The 26,961-nt window shown below is 44.2% G+C and overlaps 1 protein-coding gene across 1 annotated transcript in view; it reads left to right on the top strand.

Moving 5' to 3' along the window:
* Window positions 1-26,711, top strand: part of LOC146822191 (vomeronasal type-2 receptor 26-like) — a 73,128-nt gene extending 46,417 nt beyond the window's left edge. The window contains exons 2-3 of the mRNA XM_085609980.1: window positions 187-310; window positions 25,798-26,711. Coding sequence (XP_085466106.1) covers window positions 187-310; window positions 25,798-26,711 — 1,038 coding nt within the window. The remainder of the gene's footprint in view (window positions 1-186; window positions 311-25,797) is intronic.
* The last annotated feature ends 250 nt before the right edge of the window (window positions 26,712-26,961 follow it).

Genomic DNA, 26,961 nt, shown 5'->3' with positions numbered 1-26,961 from the left:
CCGGTGTTGACAATTAAATGCTGATACCAAGCTCTGGAACCAACCGGCTCAAATTAAGCACCGAGAACACTTTACTAATTGATAATGGCAGCCTTTATGCGTAAAGCAGCACTTTGTTCTACTTCATGTGCCATACAGTGCCTTCATACTGTTTAACAATGCTTTCTGTGTCCCCCTTGCATACAGGTCCCGCATGCTGTCTGCACTGAGCACTGCCAGCCTGGGTACCGAAAAGCCCCTCGGGAGGGGCAGCCAGTGTGCTGCTATGACTGTCTTCCATGTTCCTTAGGAGAATATGCCAATGAGAGCGGTGGGTGGCATGGAGCAGATGGCATGAAGGAAGCTTGGCTTCACCTGACCAGAGTCACTGGAGTTTCACCTCCCAGGACCTTATAAGCTATTGCAAATTAATTTCATATGCATACAATCTTAAAAGCAATGGAGACCGAAAGACCAGACCAAGTTCTGCACAAAGGATCACATGTATACCTTTATCATGCACACACTTAACGCCACGATTTGACCCTTCATAAGTGATTGCACTCATACCATTGGTACCACATTTTAATCTTGTGTAAGAGTGTGCATGCATTCCAAACACTATATGTCTCCCAACTAAACCAATTACAAGAGATATTTAACTATGTATATACCTTTGTTTTTAAAGAAGTTTGGCACTAATGTAGTACAAACTACAATGGGTTTTGTAATTTTATACAAAATCTCGAAATTGTTTCAGCTTGTGGTAATTTAAAGAAGGTGTTGTATTGATGTTATCTTCTTTTAAATGTGATGTCTTAATCTTATATGGACTTATAATCAATCAATCAATCAATCAAGGAATTTATATCGCGCACTACTCACCCGGAAGGGTCTCAAGGCGCTTGGGGGAGGGGGTCTGCTACTGCTCGAACAGCCAGGTCTTGAGCTGTTTCCTGAAGGCGAGGTGGTCCTGGGTCAGCCGCAGGTGGACGGGCAGGGAGTTCCATGTCTTAGCCGCCAGGTAGTAGAAGGATCTTCCTCCGGCGGTGGCTCTCTGGATGCGAGGGACGACGGCGAGGGCGAGGTTCGCGGATCGTAGCTGTCGGGTGGGCGTGTAGAAGGTCAGGCGGTCGTTGAGGTACCTTGGGCCCAGGTCGTGGAGGGATTTGTGTGTGTGGGTGAGGAGTCTGAACGTGATCCTCTTGTTGACAGGGAGCCAGTGCAGGTCTCTTAGGTGGCTCGAGATGTGGCTGCGTCGGGGGGCGTCCAGGATGAGACGGGCGGAGGCGTTCTGGATACGCTGAAGTCTTTTCTGAAGCTTGGCTGTTGTACCGGCGTAGAGGGTGTTTCCGTAGTCTAGTCTGCTGGTGACGAGGGCCTGGGTGACATTCTTCCTGGTCTCGGTCGGGATCCATTTGAAGATCTTGCGGAGCATGCGGAGGTTGTGGAAGCAAGATGAGTAGACGGCGTTGACTTGTCTGGTCATCGATAGGGAGGAGTCCAGGATGACGCCCAAGTTGCGTGCGTGGTCCGTTGGCTTGGGTGCGGTGCCCAGGGCCGGGGGCCACCAGGAGTCGTCCCATGTGGAGGGCGACGGTCCCAGGATGAGGACTTCTGTCTTGTCCGTGTTCAACTTCAGGCGGCTGATGTTCATCCATTCGGCGACGTTTTTCATCCCTTCGTGTAGGTCGGCTTTGGCGGTGTCGGGGTCTCTGGTGAGGGAGAGGGAGACCTATATAATTTGACTCATAAAATAATGAAGTGTCCACACCTGCAGAGTTAAAAACCTCACACAGAACCTCACAGTAGCACTACGTAGATTTGCGGGACCTCTTTGAGGGCAGCATCACTAACATCTAAGAATCCATCATTAGCAGCTCTGCCCGATCTCCTATTAACCACATTTCATCCCTGACTCCAGTTGCCTACTCAGGCTTTAAAGTTGTGTCAGAAGAGGGAGTCACATGGCTGGCCAAGGAAATTAAAGCCTCTCTGTCCTCCCAGAGGAGTCGAACCCAGCCACGTTCATGAAGGAAGCTCTCCCATTACTCACATTACTCACAGATAGTGTTACAGCTCCAAGTGGTACAGTTCTCAACTCTTTGAAGCATTCAATAATGACTGTACTTCCTTAAGAAGCTCACAACAGACCCATATGTGCCAGCCGCCCACTGCCTCCCTCTCTCAAACGTTCCATGCGTAAGTGAAATCTTGGGAAAAGAAGCCACCAGGCAATTCCAAGAGTATGTGGAACAGGACCACATTTGTAATGATCTATAATCTGTGTTCAGACGTTTTAGAGAGTTCGTGTTGCATAAATCACACAAGAACTTCTCCTCTTCCTTGATGGTGGACAGCAAGCAGCTCTGATCGCCTTCCACCTCTCAGCTGTTTGTGACCCGGTTGATCACATCTTACTACAGTACAGGCTTAAGGTGTATGGGGAGTCTCTTGCAAAGCTCGTGTTTGGATTCACCCATTTTGTCACAACCAGATTCAACAAATACATATAAGTTTACCACTTTACCCTCCAGCAGAGTCCAACGTGGATCTTCTGTGGTCCCCCTCCTCTTCAGTATCTCCTGCTTCCCTTGATGTGAGTTCTTGGTCACATCAGGTCAAATTAAGGAGGGTCCTCAGTGACATCCAGAGTCCCAGCTGTTTACAGAACAATTCCGAGGACCACACAATCATTAGGAAGGGCATAGACCCTGTCTGTTACTAAATGAAGGAAAGTTGCCTATGTGTTAACAGATCAGAGAAGGAAGTGCTAATCATAGAAGGGTGGGCTGTGAGACTCCACCCGTCAACCAGCCTTTCAACCTGGGCTCCCAACCACCATCTTGCCAGGAGCTCAGAAACTTGGGCATAGTTTTCAATTTCGACCTGATCTTCACCCCTCTAATGAAAGCAGAGGTTCTAGTGAACCCAGGTCAAACTCTCCCTCCGGCAGGAAACCCTGCCGTTCTTCCAGAATGAGCGCTGCATGGAAGTGATACAGGAACTCATCCTGACCTGACTGAATGACAATGATGTAGTCTACACCGACCTCCCAAAAAACTCATCATCAGACTGAACAATGTACAGAATCAGACAGCCAACGTGTGCCTCAACATAAAGCAACTGGAGCGCTTACCACTGGCTTCAGGCTAAGTTCAAGATCAGCTTCAAAGCACTATGTACGATGCACAAGATGCACAGGGGAAAACTCAAACTCAGCTGCACTCCAGCCGGGAACCTACACTCATCCACAACTCATCTGATCCAACAACGTCCCTGCAAAAGACTAAAGTGTGGAAGAAACTGCTTGTAGATTCAGAGCCCTAAACTTGAAGAAAGACTTCCGCCTTAGTCCTGAAGAGAAATGTCTTTCTTTTTGTTCAGAAAACTCCTGAAAATCGACCTGCTCTTCAATTCTGACCAGCATCACCTTGGGAATGATGTCAAGGGTGTCAGACCTCTTCATCCAACCGGACTTTAACTCTCATGCTTCAAAAAGAAACCTATGCATGGTTTTTGTGTTCAAGTGCTACAAAGTGGCGTAGGTGAGATAACATGATTTATGAAGATCTTCATAAATAAATAAGTTTGACACCTGCAGTGGTGCTTGAACAATCTTCAGAGTGGGGTGCTGCCATTAATACTATGCCACTGATGTCAGTGGCATTGTGAAACATCCAAGTGTCATCAAAAACATGTGCAGCTAATGAGCCACGCCCATCCATCAGGAGAGTGGCGAGGGCGGGGTAAGGAGCTGTCGTAGCGCACTGTCATTTACAGACAGGACATTTTCCGTTGAAATGAATAGTAAATGTGCAAATACATGCAGTTGTAGTGGTATTACAATATAGCGCAAACATGATAATGTGTGGAAATCGGGTTTCAGTGAACATGTATCATTTGCGCATCACGAAGTTAGGTGTCTTGATTTCTTTTGATCTTAATAATATCTTTGTTTCCATCACACTTCAGAATCACAAAATGTGCTTCATGTGTGCTTTCCTAATTGCTAATCTCATTTCAAATGCATGTTTAGTTCATTTCCCGATATTTAAATGTTGTTCTGTGTTGGAAAAAGGACTGACATGCTGCAGCCTTTCCCTTTGTTTCCTGAACCCCAGCAGCATTGTCACCAAGATCACTTTCATAAAATCCTCTCACTTTGCAGTTAGAAAAACCAAAGTGCACTCCAGTTTCCAAGTAAGCCGCAATTTGTGAGAAAATAGAGCCTATTTGACCTTTGTCTTTGAACCAGCAGGACAAGTGACAAAGTAAACACAAAATGCGAAGGCATCTTTATTGCTCATTCGTCTTCTGAACCTCAGCACCCCCCACCCCTACTTCCAGCGCCTATGCACACCTGTGACACTATATTTCCATCTTATGTAAAGAACCGCATGCATATCCTTGGTACTACAATCTAATGTCAGACAAGTGTTTGCATGCATGAATTTGACTCTATTTATGTCATGCTTAAGGGAGGGCATTGTGAGCCTCAATACACAGCTTCATCTTTTATAACAGAGTGTATATCATTCGGCAGTACATTGCAATGTGTATATGTGATTGCACGCATAGCCTTGACACAGCACTTAAACTTGCCAAACGATTCCACAACATTCCATGCGCTGCGATTGCGCATACTATTGACACCTGTGACAATTCATTCCAACTTGTATGTGTGTTTGGCCACCTTCCCCTTGACACTGCGGTGCATTTTTGGAGGAGGTTGCATCTTGCAACAGATTTCATTCTTACATGGAGCCAGCGGCGTAACAAACCTTGAGGGAGCTGCACTGCAAAGGAAATGGGGGGCCCCTACACTCCAGAACCAATCAGGAGCTCTTCAGGGCAGGGCCCCCCCCCACCCTTGCGCAGTGCCATAGGAGGCCTTCTGGACCTCGGCCCCCCCACACCACGATGGCTGCGTGGGCTATTGTTATGCCACTGCATGGAGCATTCCATGCATACACGTGACTCTACATTCATCTTACATGTATCCCCTTCTTTGATACTAGCATTCAGTTGTGCAGACAGGATTTCATTGCACACTTGATATCACATTATAATCTTGAAGAAGAGATGCATGACACACTGCACTTTAGCCTTCCATAAGAGATTCCATGCATACCCCTCTACGGCATTGCATACCATTGACACCTGTGACATTACATTCCAACTTGCAGAGGTTGCATGCATACCCTTGACACTACAGTTTCACCTTGCATAACTGGCAGAATGCACTCATCACACTACATTTCAACTTGTATAAGAGGTCGCGTGCACACCCTTGACACTACAGTTCCAACTTGGATAACTCACAGAATACTCTCTTCACACTACAGTCCAACGTGCATAAGAGGTCACATGCAGGCCCTTGACACTACAGCTGAAACTTGTATAACTGAAAGAATGCACTCATAACACTGCATTCCAACTCGCATAAGAGGTTGCATGCATGCCCTTTACACTACAGCTCAAACTTGTATAATTGACAGAGGGCACTCATCACACTGCGTCCCAACTTGCATAATGGGTGGCATGGACGCCCGTGACACTACATTTTCACCTTGCATAACCGACAGAATCCACTCATCACACTACATTTCACTTTGCATACGAGACCATGTGAACACTCTAAGGGGCTGGATACGATTTTGACAGTGCAGTGGTAGAACCACCCCCCGCAACCGCTCCGCCAAACCCACATGAGAACCGCCCACAAAATAATGACTATTTTTGTAATTGGCGGGCGATTCCTTTGGTGTTCACACGGAAGTGCCTATAAAATAGGCACCGCAATGGGAACATCAGAAAAAGTTTCAGCACGTCAATGGACTGAAAAGTCCATGTCGTGCTGCCATTTCTGTGCATACACACAGGAGGACATATGTTCTGCCACCCCCTGTGTTTGATCTCCGCTACTGTTTTCATGGAAGAAAGACCTCCATGAATTCAGTGGTGGAGATGAAAGTCGTAATATGCTTGGCGGGACCGCAGCGGTCCCACCAAGCATATAGATGCCTCCAGACCACTGCGCAACCATCAGGAATCGGCGGTTCCCTGGCAGAGTCGGCGGACCCAGGACGGCACAAACACTAGGGTCATAATGTGGTGGTCACAAGACCGCCACCACTGCACCCCCATGAGTCCGGAAGGTCCTCGGACCGCCAGACTCGTAATTAGGCCCTTAGTGATTGCATAAAGGCACATTTTCATAATGTTGGAGCTCCCTGAAGCACTGTAGCACTGTAGCTCAGAAACCGTAAATACAGAGGAATCTCTATTTCTTCAAACATCAATACTGATGAAATTCAAAACAACACTGAATGAACAAAACTCCATTTATAACCATACAACTGCATAGTGCTGTGTCTGTAGAGCCAAGAGACCACGTGATGCTTCCTACCTCACTCATTTACTGTAAGTGTTCAGCAGTTGGGACTTTTTATGCCTCATCATCATCTGGATTTCTGGGACTGCAGCGACGACGATCCTTTATTGTAAAAACACAGCTCTGTGTTGCTCCCTCACAAGGATACCATCATAAGCATGCTTATAAACATCTAACAAACCCAACCCCCTGCCACCAAGCAGTAATTCACTCTATAGAAGAAGTGTACCACACACACAGACTTCTGACATACCACATTAGAAAGATCACTCTGCATATTTCAAACACAAGTCAGCTATTACTTTGTTCAAAATAACACATTCCACCTTGACAAACCACACACTAGCGTACATTAGAACTAATTGGGGAAAAAAGTGACAACCTTCAGGCCTAAACTTGTAAAAACTCCAAGAGGCATATTTATGAGATAGTCAAGCAGTGCAGAAAGTCACCGTTATGCACTGATTGACAGGGAAAGAGCAGGAATGCGCCGTATTCAAAAGAATACGATGCATTCCTGCCTTTTCCCCTGCGCTGGCGCTGTTTTGGCGGCCTAGCACCAATGCACGCACTCTTGCACCATGATTAAAGAGTGCCTGTGTTGAAGGCAGGATTGTTTTTGTGCAGGAAGGGGCACCTTCCTGCACAAACACAATCCTCTGAGGTGTTTTTCTCTTTCTATGTGTGCTGCAGAATGCACCATACATAGGAAGAGAAAGAAACAAGGAGAAATAAAGATATTTCTCCTCGATAGGCCTCACTTAGGGCCTCATGTAGGTAGCCAAATACCGGTCGGTAACGGCCGATTTTCGGTAAACATGCCGTTACCGACCGGTATTCAGACAAGTGAGATGTAGGAGTCCAAAAACCACTTTTCGGTAAATATGAGGCGGTAAATACCGATTCATATTTACCGAATTCCAAAATACCGAATCAGATTTACCGAATACATAATTAACGAATCGGTAAATATGAAGTGGTAAATATGAAGTGGTAAAAATTAAAATGACATGTAGGAGCACTCGGTAATTAAGAAATCCAAGAAAATCGGTAAATAAGAGTCGGTAATTAACACGGATTGAAAGCAGGTGGTAACCATCAACAGTGCAGATAAGCAATCCCAAAATGCAACAGCGTGGACAACATGGCCGCTATGTACGTCATTGCAAGGCGCCTACGTCTACAGGCAGCAGGACTGAGGGTTTGGCGACGGGAGGAACGCATCTACAGACAGCGCATCACACTATTCCAGCTGACTGATGCAGAGATACATGAGAGGTACAGGCTACACCCCGAAACCATCATGGACTTAATCAGGGACCTTCACCCACTCCTGGACCAGCCAATAAGAAGGGCGCACGCCATACCCCCACATGTGCAGGTGCTCTGCAGCCTACATCTGCTGGCATCCGGCAGTTATCAGGTGGTGATAGCTGCGGTGGGTGGGGTAACCCAGAGTTGCCTGTCACGTTTCTTCAGGAAGTTCCTGGATGCCATGATGCAGAGAATGCACCACTACATAAGCTTCCCAAACACACAGGCTGCACTGCAGAAAACAAAAACAGACTTTTATCACATGGCACAGTTCCCCCATGTCATCGGCTGTATTGATGGTACACACATCCCAATCTGTCCACCAGCTGACACAGAGCACATCTACAGGAACAGGAAGTCCACCCACTCCATCAATGTGCAGGTGATCTGTGATGCAGGGAACATCATCACAGATATTGTTGCAAAGTATCCTGGGAGCACCCACGACTCTTACATCTTCCAGAATAGTGGGTTCTACACACGACTGAGTGCCGGAGAATTCGGAGAGGGATACATGCTAGGTAAGTAACAGTGACGGCCCTTGAAACCTGCAAATCATAGTGTATAGAGGCATGTTATTGATGGTTCCCTTTTACTCATCTAGGCGACAGTGCATATGCATGCCGGTCATTCATCCTCACTCCCTACCTACACCCAGCAACCCAGAGTGAGAGACGATACAACGTGGCACACAAAACAACACGCAATGTGGTGGAGCGCACGTTTGGACTACTGAAGAGCAGGTTCCGCTGCCTGCACAAGAGCGGAGGCGCACGCCAGTACAAACCCATCACCTGCTGCAAGATTATTGCCACTTGTGCAATGCTGCACAACCTTGCCACGAAAAAAGGTACAGATGTGGAACTAACATATTTTGAGGACAACGAGGATGAGTCAGGCCAGCCAGAGGGCAACGCAGCTAGAGTGCCAACTGCAATCGATGGGAGAGAGAGACGGGCAGAGATCACATGCAACTATTTCTGAGTAAGTGAGGGGACACAGCGAGTTGTGAGAAGTCATGACGTAGTTTTTTTTTTTTATGTTTGAAAGCTTTATTAGAGAAAAATAAGTATTACAGTAAGGTGACATCAGCAAATATGAGAAAAAAAAAAAAAAGGTATAAGATGGGACAAAGAAAATAGAAGCAGCCAATATCACAATGAAAAACAAAGCATTTTAAGTTATGGGGAGGGATGGAGGGGGGGGAAGGGAGGAGAGAAGAAAACAAAAACACGGTATTTATCGTAGAAGATGGGTAAGCAATAATAGGAAATACAGTAAATGGCAATCAAAAAGTACAGTAAAAAAAAAAAACCATCATATGAGTAATTGCATGAATGAAAAAGAAGTATGAAGAAGGTCAATATAAAGCTAAATAATTACCATATTGAGACTGAAAAATATCATGAAAAACTGCAGGCAAGAGTACATGTGTTCAGGGGGGCTTGAAATTATCTGAAGATAGTGGAGAGTAACTCTTTTTGGCGGATTGATCAAGGTATAGAGTAAGAGGTAGCCAGTAAAATTCAACATTTCGGGAGGGTTTACAGGAGGAAGCAAAGGCAAATCATGACGTAGTTTTAATGTGGCACCACGCCATGAACACATGAACAAGCCAATCTGGCAATATCCCATCTATACAAGGAGTAAGTCCAGGGTTACGTCACCCAATGGGAAGTGGCTAAGCAGGGCTACATCAATGTTTGCGCATACGCGCTGCAGTGGTGGATTGCACGGCCTGTGCATCCTCACTAGAGCCAACCCCAAGCCGCCTGCTGCTCCTGCGTGCTTCTGGGACGGGGGGTGTGATGCTGCTCCTGCTGCTGGTGTCGATGCTCTCCGCAGCATCCCCTGCAGCAGTTGTCGACGCCTGACTAGTCAATAGCACCCCTAGTGCACTTGTCACCTGCACCATCCCCCGAGACAGGTCGCTGCAGCACTGTGTTAGGCCCTCCTGCATCGTCACAGAGCGCCGGCACAGTAGAGAAGTCGCAGTTGCCAGACGGTTGAGTGCCCTGCTGGTAGTGTCCCTTCTCTGGCGTTCCCGGCGCCGTGCTTCGTTGTCAGCATCTAATTTGCTGCACAACTGCTGGATTGACTGGGACATGTCCCGAATGCCCGCAGCCATGCCGCTAATGTTATTGTCCATGTTGACTAATGTTGTTTTCATCACCCGCATGTGCCTCTGGACTGACATGACTGCCTTTGATTGCAGGCGCTGTTGTTTCAACATTTGGCCCTCGAGACCCAAGAAGACACCATGGCCGTCAATGGGTGCTGGTGGACTCTGGACACGTGACCTGCGGCGCCCTCTTGCTCCCGTCTGTGCTGCCTGTGAGGTGTGGGGCACAGTGGCATGGCTCCCTTCCTGGGGCCTGGTGCGGTCTTCTGGGCCCATGCTGTCGTCTGACGAGGTGTCTAAGGCTCGTAGCCTGGCTGCTGGACGCCTCCTCATTCTCACACCTGCAAGCGGAGATGTGGCCGGTGATTCGAACATGAGTGGCGATGCTGGCTCTGGTTGAGGTGATGCTGGCTCTCGGTGAGGTGATGCTGGCTCTGGGTGCGGCGAGGCTGGCTGTGTTGGTGGTGCGGCTGCCAGTGGGCCTGCTCCCTGGTCTGAACTTGTGCTGGCTAGAGGTGATATTTGTGGCCGGTGTGCCGTCTCTCCTGCAGCATGCCCTGTCCTGCATGATGTCACATCTGTGGACAGAAATACAACATTGGCTCAGTGTCCCCGAAGGGCTGCATTGCAAGCGTCACAATAAATCATTTCACATTCCAAAATGTCCTCTGTCTCCTTGTGCCTCGAGTGCGTGACATGCCTTGTTGCCCTGTAACATTTACGTCATGGTTAGTGTTACCCTGACTACATCTCCCGGAATGCATTGCCTGTCTGCACTGACACGTGTGGACTGCAGTGTGATTCTCGTTTCACAATGGGGGATGTGGGATAGGGGTAGGGGGGGCTACATTGCTGTGCTTTCGTCTTACCTTGGTGTGTTGCGGCTCTGGCAGAGCTGTCGGCGTCCCCAAGACCCACGACGCTCTCTTGCTCGATTGTGGCCGCCACCAGCTCCTCCAGTTCGGTGAGGGCAGGTGCCCTGTTGGTTCCACCTCCGGTCTGGCTGGCCTCCTTCTGGATGTCGCCCATCTTCCTCTTGGTTACAATCCTCAGGTCATACCAGCGCTTTTTGAGGACCTCAATGTCCCTGTGGGTCACTCCCACAGCATTGACCTGCGCCTGGATGGCCAGCCATATGTTGCGCTTTTCAGCCTCAGGCACTTGCAGGGATTGCCTTCCAAACAGCTTCTGGTGCTGCTTCACCACCTCCTCCACCAGCACCTGGAGTTCCTTGGGGCTAAATTTCAGCTTCCTCCTCCTTTCCCCTCCGTCTCTCTGTGTTCTCTGGCTGGACATGCTGTTTGTTTTCCCGCTCGCACAGGCAACGGCTCCCTGCCTCTCCTCTGCACTCAAAGCCTCTCCAGGGTCGGCTAATTATGTACACCTGCCTGGGTGTGGCCACTTCCTGGTTGGGTGGGCTGTCGTTGCACAGGATTAGCTGTTTCGTCAAGTCATGTGATTTTATTTACCGAATCCGTACATACCGATTCGGTATTTTCCGATTCGGTAAATACCACCTCGGTATTTTCCGATTCGGTAAATACCACCTCGGTATTTTCCGATTCGGTAAATACCACCTCGGTATTTACCGATTCGGTGAATTCCGATTCGTGATTACCGAATGTTACCGAATCGGTAACTTTTACCGAATTTTTACCTACATATAACTTACCGATTCTAATTTACCGATTCGGTACGGCTCGGTATTTAAGAACCGGTAAAATTTATTTACCTACATGAGGCCCTTAGAGAGGTGTAGGGTTTTGGCGCATTCCCAGGTCTACCACTTCTGGTAAATCTGGAAATGCGTCAAAATCCATGATGTTGCATGGGAATACCCACGCAGCAACCATGGAACACCTCCATGGGGCAAAGTAAGGCAATGCAGCAATAAAGCAGGTAAAGCTATAAAGCATTGCTTTATTTGAGATTTATGAAGCCACTTAGGGCCACACAAGGTGGCCTTGCGTGGCTTCTTAAATCTCATTTCTGAGTTGCGTTTCTCATGCACTAAATTGTGTGGAGCAAGAGCGAAACAATGGGGCTTGCAAATATGCCCCTCAATGTATAAACCTTCAATCAAGGCCGCGCTGGCTGTAACTGGCATTGGACATTTCTTCAGGAAGCAGGAAGGGTGGGGGCCCACTTTTATTATTAGGGGACAGTTTTGTAGCAGTGCAGCAGTTTTAAAAACACTGTAAAGTTCATTATATATCCAACAGTGTTCAGGCAACAATACAAATGGCAAGATAACTCTGGTGATTAATGTACCCAAGGGAGAGTTATCATAGTTTTGTCTAGTGGCAAGTTTCACTCATCTAAGGTAGTGCAGAGGGTTAATATGCCTGCTTCAAAGAGCGTTTAATATGCAGATCACAGAACTATTTTATGTGCATAGCTCAGTGGTTTACCACTTTTGTCACAGAGATCCTTTAGTTACTGTGCAGTTCATGAGTTACAATCGTAATATAGGTTAGAAAGTTATGCTTTTTTCCCATTCTTTCATTATCTTAATTTTGCTAAAAAGGATTTTTTGGGGTAGAAATACATTCTTATTAGTAAAGTCAACTCTAACTACTGTATTGCGTTCTGCATCCTGAGTTTGTGCTTCTCCAGACCAAGCACTCCCAGAAAATGCCTACCAATATGGATGACATGTGAATCCCACACCTCCTAGTCCCCTTTGTCTTATGTAACCTTTTCTATACACTGCATACACATGTATGATACATTGTCCCTGTATGTGTGTGTGATGTAAAGTGCTAAATCACCCTACACTGGTGTGAGAGGCGCTATGAAACAAATTAAATTCATGTGAGAGAGTGACTGTGGAGCAATGAGAGGCACTGATGAAGTGTGATAATGAAGGAATCATTACAGAGTCCCAACAAAGATTGCTGTATCCCGTTGCACTGTAAGGTCATCATTTACTATGCTTTAAATACTAATACAATTGAATATATAATGACAAATGTTTTGTAGAATGCACCATTTTTGCAATTTTTTCCCAAATTTTCTTGGAGGGAGAAACCCCCAAACCCTCTTGTAGTTGTCAGACTCATTCATTGCGCTCGCTCTCATTGCATCTTATGGGGGCTGGTCTGACAACATTTTCCAGGGCCGCTTTGAGTTCCCAGTCCAGCCCTGCTAACAAAGAATAACACACAGCAAGCAAACCACATGAGATAACTAGAACGTAAAACACAGCACCACCAGTTGAATCAGACTGCAGTCTGGAGTGGCACCCCCAGAAATATGTACAATTAACTCATGACCTCATCAGGTGATAAGCCTTGAATCACTTCCACTTTCAATAATAATGCAAATAATGCTTGTCTTTGTACTTCCGTGTATATAATGCTTGTCTTTGTACTTCAGTGTATATAATGCTTGTCTTTGTATCCCTGTGTGTAAATAATGCTTGTCTTTGTATCCCTGTGTGTAAATAATGTTTGTCTTTGCACTGCCGTGTATATAATGCTTGTCTTTGTACTCAGGTGTATAAATCATGCTTGTCTTTGTACTCCCGTGTATAAATCATGCTTGTTTTTGTACTCCTGTTACTAAATAATGCAGTGGTTTTAATGCTTATCTTTATACTCTGTGTGTAAGTAATGCTTGTCTTTATACTCCCGTGTATATACTGCTTGTCAATTCAATTCAATTCAATATCTTTATTCGACCTATATATAGGTCATAAAAGAAAACCACAGAAAAATTGTACAGACAATAAAAATACAAATAGATTAAAAAAGAACAGCAGGATGCTGATTTAAATCTGCAATATAAATGCTCTAATAAAGAGACACTTTGATCCAATACAATGAATTCATACATATGTTTTATACTTCTGCATGCCTGCATACCTAAAACATGGATCATCTAAAATTACAATAAATATTAGACAATACAAGACCAGTGTGCGGTTATCTTATCATTGTTGTCTTGCCTGAATAGCTTATTTAAAAAAGGCACAACCACAATAACAAATTTCATGTGAACTTAAAAAATTTAAATAGAGCAGAGCTACTCTACACCGTTGGAATCCTAATTAGCATATAAAGTGCAGCAGTGTTTGTGCAGATTGATTATCACATGGACAAGATGAAACTATATTCCCCTCTAAGTCTGGGACACTTTTCAAACACGGGGGCCAATATATAGAACTGGCTCTCAAACAGAAAAGAAGTGACCCCTCCCATTGTGAAAGATCAATAGATAAATACATAGGGGTTTCACCTGTAACTAAAGATCTGTAATAATTCAGAACTGTAGATTTTACTAGTTCGTTTTTCATTCTTAGGTCTTCACAGCATTCCAGAAATGTTGCTTTCACCTTTACCTTGTCTGCTTTAGAAATACTACAAGGCTCAATGGACAAAGAAGACAACCCCAGGATTACTAGAGTTTCCCGCATATGTAACTCGACCATGGAATAGAGAAAGCCTTTTCAAGGTTGAGACACTCAAGGATGATATCCCTGCATAATTTTGCTGCTGGATTAATCTAAATTGTGACCCACAACAGGAGAGGCGCCAAGTGGACCTTGTCAGAAATAAATCTCTGGCTCAGCTCTGAATGGGCAATAAAGCTAGAAGTCGTAGGTGGTAAGTTCAACATACGATGCAGAAAATATTTTTCCTCTGCCTGTAGGGAGCAACTTTTATTAAAATCCCCCAAATCTGCACCATAGGTAGCAGTGCTAATACACTGGGAGATGTTCACCTTCAATCCTGGCAAGACAGTCCTTCTAGTGCCTGGTCTAATAAGATTTCAGACTATCCTTGCATTTCTACTAAGTTTGAGGCTAGAGTTGTTGAGCTGAGAATGACAAGACCCTGAAGAACTGAAGGTCAAGCCCAGATAACAGACGTTATCAACACTCATAAGTGCTTGCCCCTTGATGGTAATTTTATTTATTCTTAATTTACCAGGTCTGCAGGACATAATGTGCAATTTTTTGTAATTCGTTTTTATACCAAGATCTTGCACAAAAAAAAGCAAAACAGTCCACCAGCTGCCTCAGTGCATAAGGAGAAAGAGCTAAAAGGATTGCAATGCCTGCATAGAGTAAGGCAGGTACCAGAGTGCCTGCCATTCTGAGGGTATCTACTTGAGTTGAGTGAGCTGTTAACCCATGTATGTAGAAGATTAAAAGCAGAGGTGCCTGCATGCAGGGAATCCAAAAAATTCACCAAAGGGGTGTCCACTCCTTGATCCAGCAACATAGGCCACAATTTGGTCCTGTTAACTTAATCAAAAGTAGTGAATAGGTCCATTAAGGCAAGATAAATGAGGGCACGTCTCGCGAGAGTATACTTACTAACTGTCAGGTTCAGACACTGCTCATTTGTGACTAAATTTGGTCGGAATCCAAAGTGAAAAGGAGAGAGAATGCCCTTGCACCAGCCCATTTGACTAAGCGGTCATATATAACTCTACCAATTGTTTTGATTGTGCTATCAATCAGCAAAATAGGGTGGTAGCACTTGGGAGACATATGATCGCCCTTTTTAAATATAGGCACGATCGTTGATTTGGTCCAGGAGTGTGGTATATTGTTTATTAAGCAGCAGTTAAAAACATTAGTAATCAGGGGGCCACATAGCTGTGGCATATATTTCATCAAATCAATCGGTGCCATGTCTGGACCTGGCGCTTTCCCCCCTTACTGTGTTGAATAGCCAAAACCATTTCCTACAGGGATATAAAAAGGGTGGTAAATTCTGTAATCTATTACACAGAGAAGATAACATAATCGGATCGTCATCAATGTGATAAATAGAAGTAAAATGTAGGACCCATTCTGAACCTGGAATATTATTTTGCAGGAGTAGATTAGCTGGCGAATTCCTTGTTCTAATTTGGTTTACAACTGTCCTTCTCAAGAGCTGCACTTTCCAAAAACTCCCAGTCCCTTTTATAAAGTTCTCTCTTCCTGAGTAACAGTGCAGTTGTATACTCATGACATGGCTGAAGAATCTCAGACCGTGCCCTAGGATTTGCGGTTAAGGCCTTCCTCAATCTGACTCCCTGATATTGCATATTAAACTACTGTAATGCGAGATCATCATCTCATATCCACTATCAGCCAAGTTGTGAAGAAACAAGCCCGGTTATGACTTGAGTAGGGTAGACAGAGATTCTATAGGATTTTATGGTGCAATACTAATCTTAAAACATCTGTTGAATGTTGTAAAATAGAGACTAAATTAATATTACTGAAGTGTCTTTTAATCGATAACAGCGCGGAGGCACAAAGGGCTGTGTGGTCTTACTAGTCTGTGGTTAAAATCTCTCCCTTAGAAAACCATGATATAACATTAGGGCTTACAAACATATAATCAATTATTGAAGCTCTGGCCCCCCTCCATAAGAGGGTACTGAACTATTGGCCCCTCAGAATCAAAATGACATATATTAAAACATCAGGGCATGAAATGCAGCAGATTGGGTACAGCAAGAAAACACACAAATCACAATATATCACCATAAACCCGTAAGCACTTTTCAGGTAATGCAGTCTTTTTTAGAGGCCACCACATGAAACTCTGTGTAATCACAGAACATAAGACCCAGAGCTTATGTGCTTAAACCAGCAGGATTATGGTAGATTTTGGAAACCTAATCCAACAAGAGTCTTTATAAACCAGGCGTAAGCCGCAGGAGCACCTGCGAGCCTACTAGTGGTGATATAGTAATTCAGGCCAAACTTGTGGGGGCATCCATCAAGAATTCGCCCCGTAATGTTATCAATGAGAAAGGATGCCTCCCAAAAACAAGAGATCCTCCCCCAGCACGGCAGCTTCCCCACAGAAGGGGCCCCCACGATGGGGTTTCGAATGGCCAGCAAAGGTATCCTCCTATGGAGGGGTGGTGCCACTGGACAGCACTTTTCCCTCAGGCACTGTACTTCACGGTCCCCTCACTGAAGGGGGGCACATTTAAAATAATACACAAGATGCTCTTGTGGAATTAGGAATATGTAGCAGCGCTTCACCACATGCTGGTTCCAGAATCAGGCCACTGAGCAGCGCTCCCCTCGTGATTCTTCTGGAGGAGTGCCACACTTCAGGTTTTGAGCAAAAGAGAAGCTCAAGTTGCACGCCAAGTGAAGAGCTATTCCTAAGCAAAAATGAAGCGTAAGTCACGCAGCAGAGCCAGGAGCCGCACAGAGCACTCACCACATGCTGTGCTCCTGGGGGAATATGTGTGGTCTTAGTAGAGTGGCAGTCCCTTCAGCAGTCTAACAGGCAGCAGGTCAGCACAGCAAAGAAGGTAGTCTTAATGTTAGTTCCCCCTGACAGCACAGCAGTCCTCTGGTCCAGCGTGTAGAGCCAGGATCGTCTGGTTACAAGACCACTCATTGGCTACAATCATTGGGTCAGAGCCCCTGTACTTATACTCATAAATTCTCTATGTTCTTGGAGGAACTTCAAAAGAACCTTCAGAAGTGTGTGAAGTATGTCACACCCAGCCCTTCCTTGATGTGGCTGTCTGGAAAGTATGCACCAAGTGTAGCGGTCACCCAGCCCGAGACGTGGATTGGAGTCAGGCTGCACAGTGTCATTTGTAAAATAGCAATGTAGAATCCAACTACACCAGTAAGCAGGATTTATCACATAGCAAACATGGCAATGCCACTCCTTTCTGATAAGGAATTAACACTTAAAAGTATATAAAGAATGAGAGGAGTAGGCCTCACAGCAGTGAAAAGCAAAATAGACTGTCACTACCAGGACATGCCAATGTCACACAATAAAGGCACACGTCCTACCTTTTACTTACACAGCACCCTGCCCATAGAGCTACATAGTAGGCCTGGGCGGTAAAATCCGCTCCGCTCGCGGAATTTGCGGAATTTGGGTAATTTCGCGTTCCGCGGAGAATGCGAAATTGGCAAAAATTCCGCAATCTGCTGCTTTGCAGAATTTTTTGCTTTCAAAATGCGTGTTCACGAGATATTTCCCCCCGAGCATGCAAACAGCGTTCGCGAACAGGAAAAAAGCATCACGAACGGGCGGAACAAGCAATTCCGCATGTTTGCTGAATTTCTGCGTGGTCGCAGAGATTTTTTACCATTTCGCTGAGCTTTGCGTAGCGCGACTATCCAAATTCTGCCCACCCCTACTACATAGGGCCTGCCTTAGGGGTGACCTATGTATAGTATAAGGAGAGTTTAAGGCTTGGAAGATAGTTTTAAATGTCAAGTCAAGTTGACAGTAAACTGTGCTCCCAGGCCCTGCAGTGGCAGGCTTGATACAGGTTTGAAAGGCTACTTCTGTGGGTGGCACAAGCAGTGCTGCAGGCCCACTAGTAGTAACTTACAGGCTCTAGGTATATTAGATGTTAATGTTAATGTTACTGGGTATTTGTAAAGCGCACGGCTCCTCCCAGGAGTGTCCCGGCGCTAACGACAAGAAGGACCAGTGACAGAAACACATCTGTTGTGTCTCAAAGCCGCCGATCATACAAACAGCCAAGTTTTGAGCTTGTGGCGGAAACACAAAAGATCCTCCTCCCGACGCAGCTCAAGCGGTAGATTGTTCTAAAGCCCGGAGGCCACCAACTGGAAGGAGCGACCACCCAGACGGGAGCGAAAGAACCTTGGGATCTGTGACAAGCATGAGGTTGAGGACCGTACATTAAGAGATGGAACATAGAGCTGACATCTATTACTCAGATACGGAGTCTCGATATTGTGGAATGCCTTAAAAGCCAATACCAGGGCCTTAAAGATCACCCTATTGCGTACTGGAAGCCAGTGTAGAGATCTAAGATGTGGAGTCATATGGGTCCTAAAGTCAACCATAAGTATGGCTCTAGCTACGGCATTCTGAACCACCTGAAGGCGGCTAATCAGATAGTCTGGCAGGCCAAGATAGAGGACGTTAACATAATCAAGACGTGACAGTATCAAAGCTTGCACAACTATCTTCCTGTGAGAAACTGAGAGTAATGGAAGAAAGTTGCGCATCATCCTCAGGAGGCCAAAACATGTGACATCCACCGACTGGACCTGGGATTTCATGGACATATCTTTGTCCAGTTTGACCCCTAAATTTTTGACCGTGGTGGCCAGGGTAGTGGGAGGGGACATATTAGATGGCCACCATTCTTGCCATTCATCCCCAGGGTTGCAGCCAAAGAAAATAATTTCAGATTTCTCAGAGTTGCAGAGAAGTTGATTCTGATTAAACCACCCAAATGCTGTAGATAGGCAAAGATTTATAATTTTCCTATCAAGAACTTCGCCCTTACCACAGGTAAACAATAGTTGTGTATCATCGGCGTAAGAGACAATCTTAGCGCCGAAAGGTTCAACCAGTGATGCCAAAGGGGCCATAAATACATTGAACAAGGTAGGGCTCAAAATTCCTCTTTCAAGTAAAATAAATATGCCACAGAGGTGTAAACCAATCATACTATGTTTAGATGAGAGAGCACTGAGTAGCAGTGGTAGAGTGCCCAGAGTCCAAAAGCCAACAAAAAAGGTCAGAAAAATAGGCAGAGGAAGGCTAAAGGTTTAGGGATAACCCTGTAGAAAGGGCCAGTTCCAACACAACTAGATGCTAGAAATTCTAGAAATGCGAGAGATGCTAGAAATGAAATAATTCAGGTTCCTTGCAAATCACAGCACTGAAGCAGCTTCAATCGATGTGGGGTCCGACTGTCTTCAAATGACTAACGGGAGGACGGGCTACTCCTTGTCCTCCATGTGACATGGAGCAAGATACAATAGTTGATAATCGGTCCATAAAGTGAAAAGGCCGGCTGCAGGATGATTTTTATCTTTCCTGATCTAAAGAAGTTGCGGATGTTGTGTTTGTCCAGAACATCTACCAAGTGTGGAGTTCCCAAGAATCATCTCATCACCCTTACTGTGCAAAATATCCCAGAGACTGTTATAAATGTAATAATAATAATAATAATAACGTATAATAATAATAATAATAATATCAATAATGATGATAATAATAATAAGAATAACAATAATGATAATAATAACAATGATAATGATGATGATAATAATAATAATTGAGATGAGTCTGGTAGGGTCCAGGTGTTCTGGGGCAGCCTCTCTTTGCCTTACTTTAGGTCTATGGCCCAGCAGCATCCCGTGAGCTATCATGGCACTGGTGGGAGGTGCTTGTTTTCCTCGGCTTGTGGCAGGAAGCCCAGGAGAGAGGTGGGGGCTTGGATAAGTGAGAGGCCATGGATCACAGCTCTTAAATCTCCATGGACTGTGGTCAGATGCCGAAAAGCTTTGTTGATGCTTTAGGCCAGGTTGGTGCTGGGAGGGGAGAGGTGGTCTAAGAGTGCACAGTTCCCAGTGGGAGCCACGTTGGGTGAACGGCTTAGAGAGCAGAGTCCTGTGACACTATGGACTCCAGCAGGGGAAAGGAACCTCAAGAACATGTAGTCATTCAACCATTCATCCATCCACAAACTCACTCACCCACTCATACACTCACTTGCTTCTTCGCTTTTCTATTTATGCAACCATACATTAAAATATCCACCCACCAGTCTGTTTAGTCATCCACCCAATCATGCACTCAACCATACATCTATCCACCCATCCATTAACTTGCCCATTTACCCACACATTGTCCGGGCCTCCCACCCATTCCTCCATCTAAGCACTTACTCACCAATCCATCCGTACCATTACTCACTCATCCATCTACCGGCACATTCAGCTATTGCCTAGTCACACAAACACACATACAAAAAGATGAGAAATGCTTTGTCAACTAAGGACTTGAAAAACGTTTAGGCCAAAACTGCCCTGAGAACCAGGAAGAGACTTGGGCCAACATTCTTGCCTATCCACCAGAGATGCAGCGCTGGTCGGATTGACTTTGTGTCTTCTCCCGCTATGTTCTTCTCCAAGGCAGCAAATCCTATTCAGCAGTCCTTTGCCAAAGAGCTATCGGCCTGGTAGAACTGTCTTTGGCTACAGCCCTCTGCCTCATCCCGCTGAGGATTTGTGACTTACCTTTTATAGACCAAATCAGAAGACAGAAAGCTTCTCTGCGGCTTTGTCCCAGGGCGGTCCGAAAAGGATGCTCCCTCCTCGGACACCTTCTGCAGCCTTGCCCCGCTGAACTTTACCTTCTCAGACACTTTTTCCTCAGAATTTCTCATAAGTCCGGAATTAAGCGCTAACCGGGTCCACTCCACATCTTGTAACCGATCCGCTACATCGTGGTCTGCCATATCTTTTTACTTTGACCCCGTCTCACGTGACTAAATGTCTGCGGTTGACGCTTTGATCTTTTAGGCCCTGGTGTTCATTAAAAACTTTTAAAATTCAGAACTCTGGTTCCAATTATTGGATTTATGTCTTTTTAGTGTCAAATAATTTATTAAAATTGACTCTATTTTTCTAAATTGGTTTGGGGGGTTTCTTGTGTTGTGTTATCACCTTATTACTGTTTGTGTGCTGCATAAATACTTTACACATTGCCTCAAAGTTAAGCTTGACTGCTTTTTGTGCCTAGCTACCCAGGTTTAAGAACAGGTGAATTTAATTACTCTTTGCTGCTCACCCTGCATGAGATCATGGCTGTTGCTTGACCAGGCTCACAACCCAGTCAACCAACAACCTGCACCCTTTTTCTCACACCTGTTAAAAGAAATTTTTCACTCCACATTTCTCAAATATTGAAAGAGAACTCCATTGCCTCCCACAAGGAGCAGAGGTCAATTTCAAAATATGTTCTCTAGCCTACAAAGCGCTACACCATGATATGCCCAGCAACCAAGCAAACCCACTACGCACCTCAGGAGGCTCATGAGAATAAAGGAGCACAAGCTCTCTCATCCTGGAAAGTGAGAAATTCAAACTCTTTATTGCCCTAAAGCAATCATTTTTGGGTTCCAACTTTAGCTTCTGGAAATCTCCAAATCTTCACCTGAGAACACCATGGACATCTTGACTCTCAGAAAAGGATTAAAGACTCAAGTATATAAATTCTACCTTGAATGTCCAAGCCCCATGACACCCTTAAATACCTAGGCATGGCTCACTCTTCCCCCTCAATTATAGAAACTGTTCATCATCACTACTTTGACCCAGGAAATGTTCAAGAAGTGATAGCGGAGGCTCCTCCGCTATGGCGGAGGAGCGTCGCCACCCCTGCGAGCTATAAATTTTGAAAAATGTAACGATAATAAAACTAATTTATAATCCTTTTATTTTTCTTTCATTTAATGAGGTTTGGGAGCAAGGCCATCGCAGGGCAAGTCTTCTTTACGCATGTGGGTTTGGCCGGCTGTCTCAGGACGGCCCAACCCATACGCTCAGTGAAGCTCTCTCCAGCCCAGCCGCTAGCTAGGTTGGACAGAGCAGGTAGAGGCTCCCAGTCTCCCTAGGAGCGCAACTCCTTGGCGCCCAGGCCAATCCTGATGCTGCTCCCATGCATGAGAGCAGCGTTAGGATTGGCCACAGGGTAGGCTGGGAGCCTCAGCCTGTAGCGAAGAAGAAACAGAAGAGTGGCATTACAGTGGGCGCGATGTGGCACATAAGTTCTTTTTCTTTTTACTTTTATTTTACTGTTTTCTTTGCATCCTCTTCCCCCGCACGCCACACCGATGGCACGCCAGCCGTTACTGAGAAGTGAGTAAAATGCATATCTATAACTATAAACAAGCTTTTCTTATGTTTATAGTATTAAACAATATGCTTCACCTTCTCCCACCATCCTCTTCCTCCTGCCACCCCTGATTTCTCCTGCTGCACTCTCCTTTGTCTTATTATACACCCATGGTTCAAGTACACCACTAAGGATGAAAACAATTTTAAAATCAGACTAAGAAAAAGAGACCTCCCCAAGTAAGAGAAAGAAAAAGAAAATCAGAAAAAGGTGCTACCCAACTATTGAAACAGCCAATACCTATGTAAATAATAGTTTATTTTAGATTTCAAAAAGATTTTTTAATATTATCAAAGAAAGCGTATCAAAAAAACATATACACAACAATAATGGCGCTCACACAGTTACACAAACAATGTTACAAATGTAAACAATGACAGGTGTAAACAAACAAGTTGTGGCTGAGGGAAAATAAAAGAACAGGGTTCAAAGCAAAACAGAAAAACACAGCAAAATAATTGTGTCCTTATTAATTAGAGCCACATCTTTAGCGTTGACGGCGTTTCAACCCATTACTAAATGAAGAGTCATCATCAGGACAGAACGTCAAATGTAGAAGCGTCCACTGAATTTCAATAAAAATGTCTAGAATAAAATATGTACATGGGTTTCAGAAAACAGTTAACACAAATTGGAAACAGACAATACAAATTATGACATAGGCCAAAAAGAAGTTTCTCATATGACCCAAGAAAAGATATAAAAGACACCCGAAAAAAAATGCTGCCTAAAAAATAACTAAAAACAGAAATTAGACAGAAAAGGAAAAGTAACATAATAACGTAGCTATTAGCAGAGCAAAGGTATTGAAGAGAAAATCAGGATGATAATCACCTAAATCGTCACGAAGAGTGTATCTACATGGAATGTGCGTCATGCACAAATGCATTCATGAGTTCAATGGAAGAAGGGCGACAGCACACTCTGTCAATGTGTAAGACAAAGAAGGAAAGAAAAAGTTTTAAAAGGCAATAATTTGACCACTGTGATTATTATATTTTACAAAAAGTGGTTAATCATACTGTTCATCAACATACCCGCTGTTATGTCAATTAAACCATAGCTGGAAAAATTCTCAAAGATATTGTATATGAGGGTCTATAATTTAATAAGAGCCTGAATGGCTGCAAAGGACCACGGTCAGCCTTTTTTAACAAAGTTTTTTGGACCAATCTAACTCTGTTGTTTCTGTCTTTTCCATGTTTTCTGTAAAATTGCCCATGTGGTTTATGAGTGATGCACTGTATGACTCTTTCCTGATTGCGTGCTTTATATAATTGCAGTTTAAATGAGCACACCTACCAGGATCCTGTGAACCCGCATGACCGCTGGACTATCAACGAATTGGTATTAGGTACAGTATTGAATTTTAGGGACCCGGATATGACACATCTACTAATGGAAGTGCTGCTGTCTTAATTCTTTTCCTTTTTCTTTCATTAGATGACCGTGGTTCTTTGCAGACAATTCAGGCTCTGATTAAATTATAGACCATCATATACAATATCTTTGAGAATTTTTCCAGCTATGGTTTAATTGACATACCAGCAGGTATGTTGATGAACAGTATGATTAACCACTTTTTGTAAAATATAATAATCACGGCGGTCAAATTATTGCCTTTTAAAACTTTTTCTTTCCTTCTTTGTCTTACACATTGACACAGTGTGCTTTTGCCCTTCTTGCATTGAACTCATGAATGCATTTGTGCATGATGCACATTCCATGTAGATACACTCTTCGTGACGATTTAGGTGATTATCATCCTGATTTTCTCTTCAATACCTTTGCTCTGCAAATAGCTATGTTATTACGTTACTTTTCTTTTTCCTTCTAATTTCTGTTTTTAGTTATTTTTTAGGCAGCATTTTTTTTCGGGTGTCTTCTATATCTTTTCTTGGGTCATATGAGAAACTTCTTTTTGGCCTATGTCACAACTTTTATTGTCTGTTTCCAATTTGTGTTAACTGTTTTCTCAAATACATGTACATATTTTATTCTAGACATTTTTATTGAAATTCAGTGGACGCTTCTACATTTGACGTTCTGTCCTGATGATGACCCTTCATTTAGTAATGTGTTGAAATGCCGTCAACGCTAAAGATGTGGCTCTAATTAATGAGGACACAATTGTTTTACTGTGTGTTTCTGTTTTGCTTTGAATCCTGTTCTTGTATTTTCCCTCCGCCACAACTTGTTTGTTTACACCTGTCATTGTTTGCATTTGTAACATTGATTGTGTAACTGTGTGAACGCCATTATTGTTGTGAAAATGTGTTTTGATATGCTTTCTTTGATAATATTAAAAAATCTTTTTGAAATCTAAAAGAAACTTTGTACAATGGGTATTGGGTGTTTCAATAGTTGGGTAGCACCTTTTTCTGATTTTCTTTTTCTTTCTCTTACTTGGGGAGGTCTCTTTTTCTTAGTCTGATTTTATAATTGTTTTCATCCTTAGTGGTGTACTTGAACCATTGTTTGGATTATAGTGTTAGCTAGCCGCTGGTTCAGGTTCTAGGGTTGCCCCTGTTGTTTGTCATTACTATACACCCAGTCATATCACTATGCTGTTGTGTGTTTTTTCTTCATATTGCATGCTAAAGCAACGTATGGCCTGTTGCACTATAATACTTATACAAGTATCTCTAATTGTTCTCTGTGATGTGCCTTAACATCAATGTTGTAGAAAGAGCACTATATAAAACCATTATATTAATTCATTAATTTAGAGCATAAGGGACCACAGTTAAGAATACAATGTAAAACATGCATGAGGCAATAACAGTTTGAGAAGAAGAAAAAAAGCTCAACAAAACCCCAAACATGTAGGACATTATGTTTGTAAGCCAATATCTTTGAATGAAACCAACAGTAGCAAGAAAGAGGTTTTTAATGTAAACATGAAACATGAAATAGGTAAGACTTCACGCTCCCAAATATCAGCACTAGATACATTAGTACCCTAGCAGTTAGATGCAACATGGATGACCAACTCAAAGTACACTCAGTCTTGTTCTAAAGACCAAAGTCCTCTTTAGGAGGGAAACTATTACTTCCTCTACCCACCGTGCTGATTACCCCCTTCGCCCTCAAAACAGAGAAGCTTCGGGAATTTACTGTCTGAATAACACAGTGATGCTCCCTTGGGACACTTGTAAAAAGCTGCATAGAGTACTACATCTGATTTATACCACGCATTAGACCATGGTATATGAAAGAAGAGGCCTCTGAGCAATGTACTACCAATGTGTTAGCTTTCCATCCAACACTAAAGGAGTCACCATTACATACTACTAAGAATATCATATTTTTCACTTTTTTAGACGCAGCCGAGTGTCAACGATGCCCGGACGATCAATGGCCCAATGAGAGGAGGGATATGTGTGTCCCCAGAGTAATCGAATTCCTCTCCTACGAAGAGCCACTGGGCCTGGTGTTGACCATTACAGCCACTTTCCTCACACTCCTCACTACTGCTATTTTGTGCACCTTCGTCTGGTACCGCGAGACACCTATTGTCAGAGCCAACAACCATGGGCTCAGCTTCCTCCTACTCCTGGCCCTCATGCTCTGCTTCCTCTGCTCTTTGGTGTTTATCGGCCAACCCACCAGCCTCAGCTGCATGGTCCGACAAACCCTCTTTGGAGTCGTGTTCTCTGTCAGTATCTCATCTGTCCTAGCCAAAACCATCCTGGTGATCATGGCCTTCAAGGCCACCAGCCACCACAGCCCTTGGAGAAGGTGGCTGGGGCCCAACACCGCCAACGGAGTCGTCTGTCTCTGCTCAGTGCTCCAGGTCATCATATGTACTGTTTGGATACTGAAGTCCCCTCCATTCCCAGAAATGAACACAGAAGCTAATGAGGGGAAGACCATCTTCCAGTGCAAAGAAGGGCACTCCTTATTCTTCTACTGCATGATGGGATACATGGCGCTTCTTGCCCTGGTTAGCTTAATTGTGGCCTTTCTAGCAAGAACTCTGCCTGCCAGTTTCAATGAGACAAAGCTAATTACTTTTAGCATGTTGGTGTTTGTCAGTGTGTGGTTGTCCTTCATCCCAGCATACACCAGCTCCCGAGGCAAGTACATGGTGGCTGTGGAGGTATTTACTATCCAGTCCTCCAGCGCCGGGCTACTGGGCTGCATTTTCTTCCCTAAATGTTTCATTATCTTGCTAAAACCCAAGTTCAACACTCGAGAACATTTAAAAGAGAAAGCAAAAATGGCAATAAAATAATAATAAACCCTTGAAAAATATATTGAGAGTTTCCTTTTAGGTCTTGGAATGTTTTCAGTAAAACCAAATTTCATGGTCTGGGCTAAATCACTCAAGCTTGCACAAGTATTTTGGTTGTGTAACCTAATAGAATAAAAGGGGAAGTATTTTAAATATAAAGGCTTCAAATGCAGATTGTATCAGGTGGTAAGGCAATATATGTATATAACACCACTCTAGAATTTCAATGTCCAGTTTTTAGGTCTTTCAT

This window comes from Triturus cristatus, chromosome 6 (genome assembly GCF_964204655.1).
Source record: "Triturus cristatus chromosome 6, aTriCri1.1, whole genome shotgun sequence".
Taxonomy (NCBI): Eukaryota; Metazoa; Chordata; class Amphibia; order Caudata; family Salamandridae; genus Triturus; species Triturus cristatus.
The sequence above is the reverse complement of the archived record's forward strand: the minus strand, read 5'-3'. Positions and strand labels throughout refer to the sequence as shown.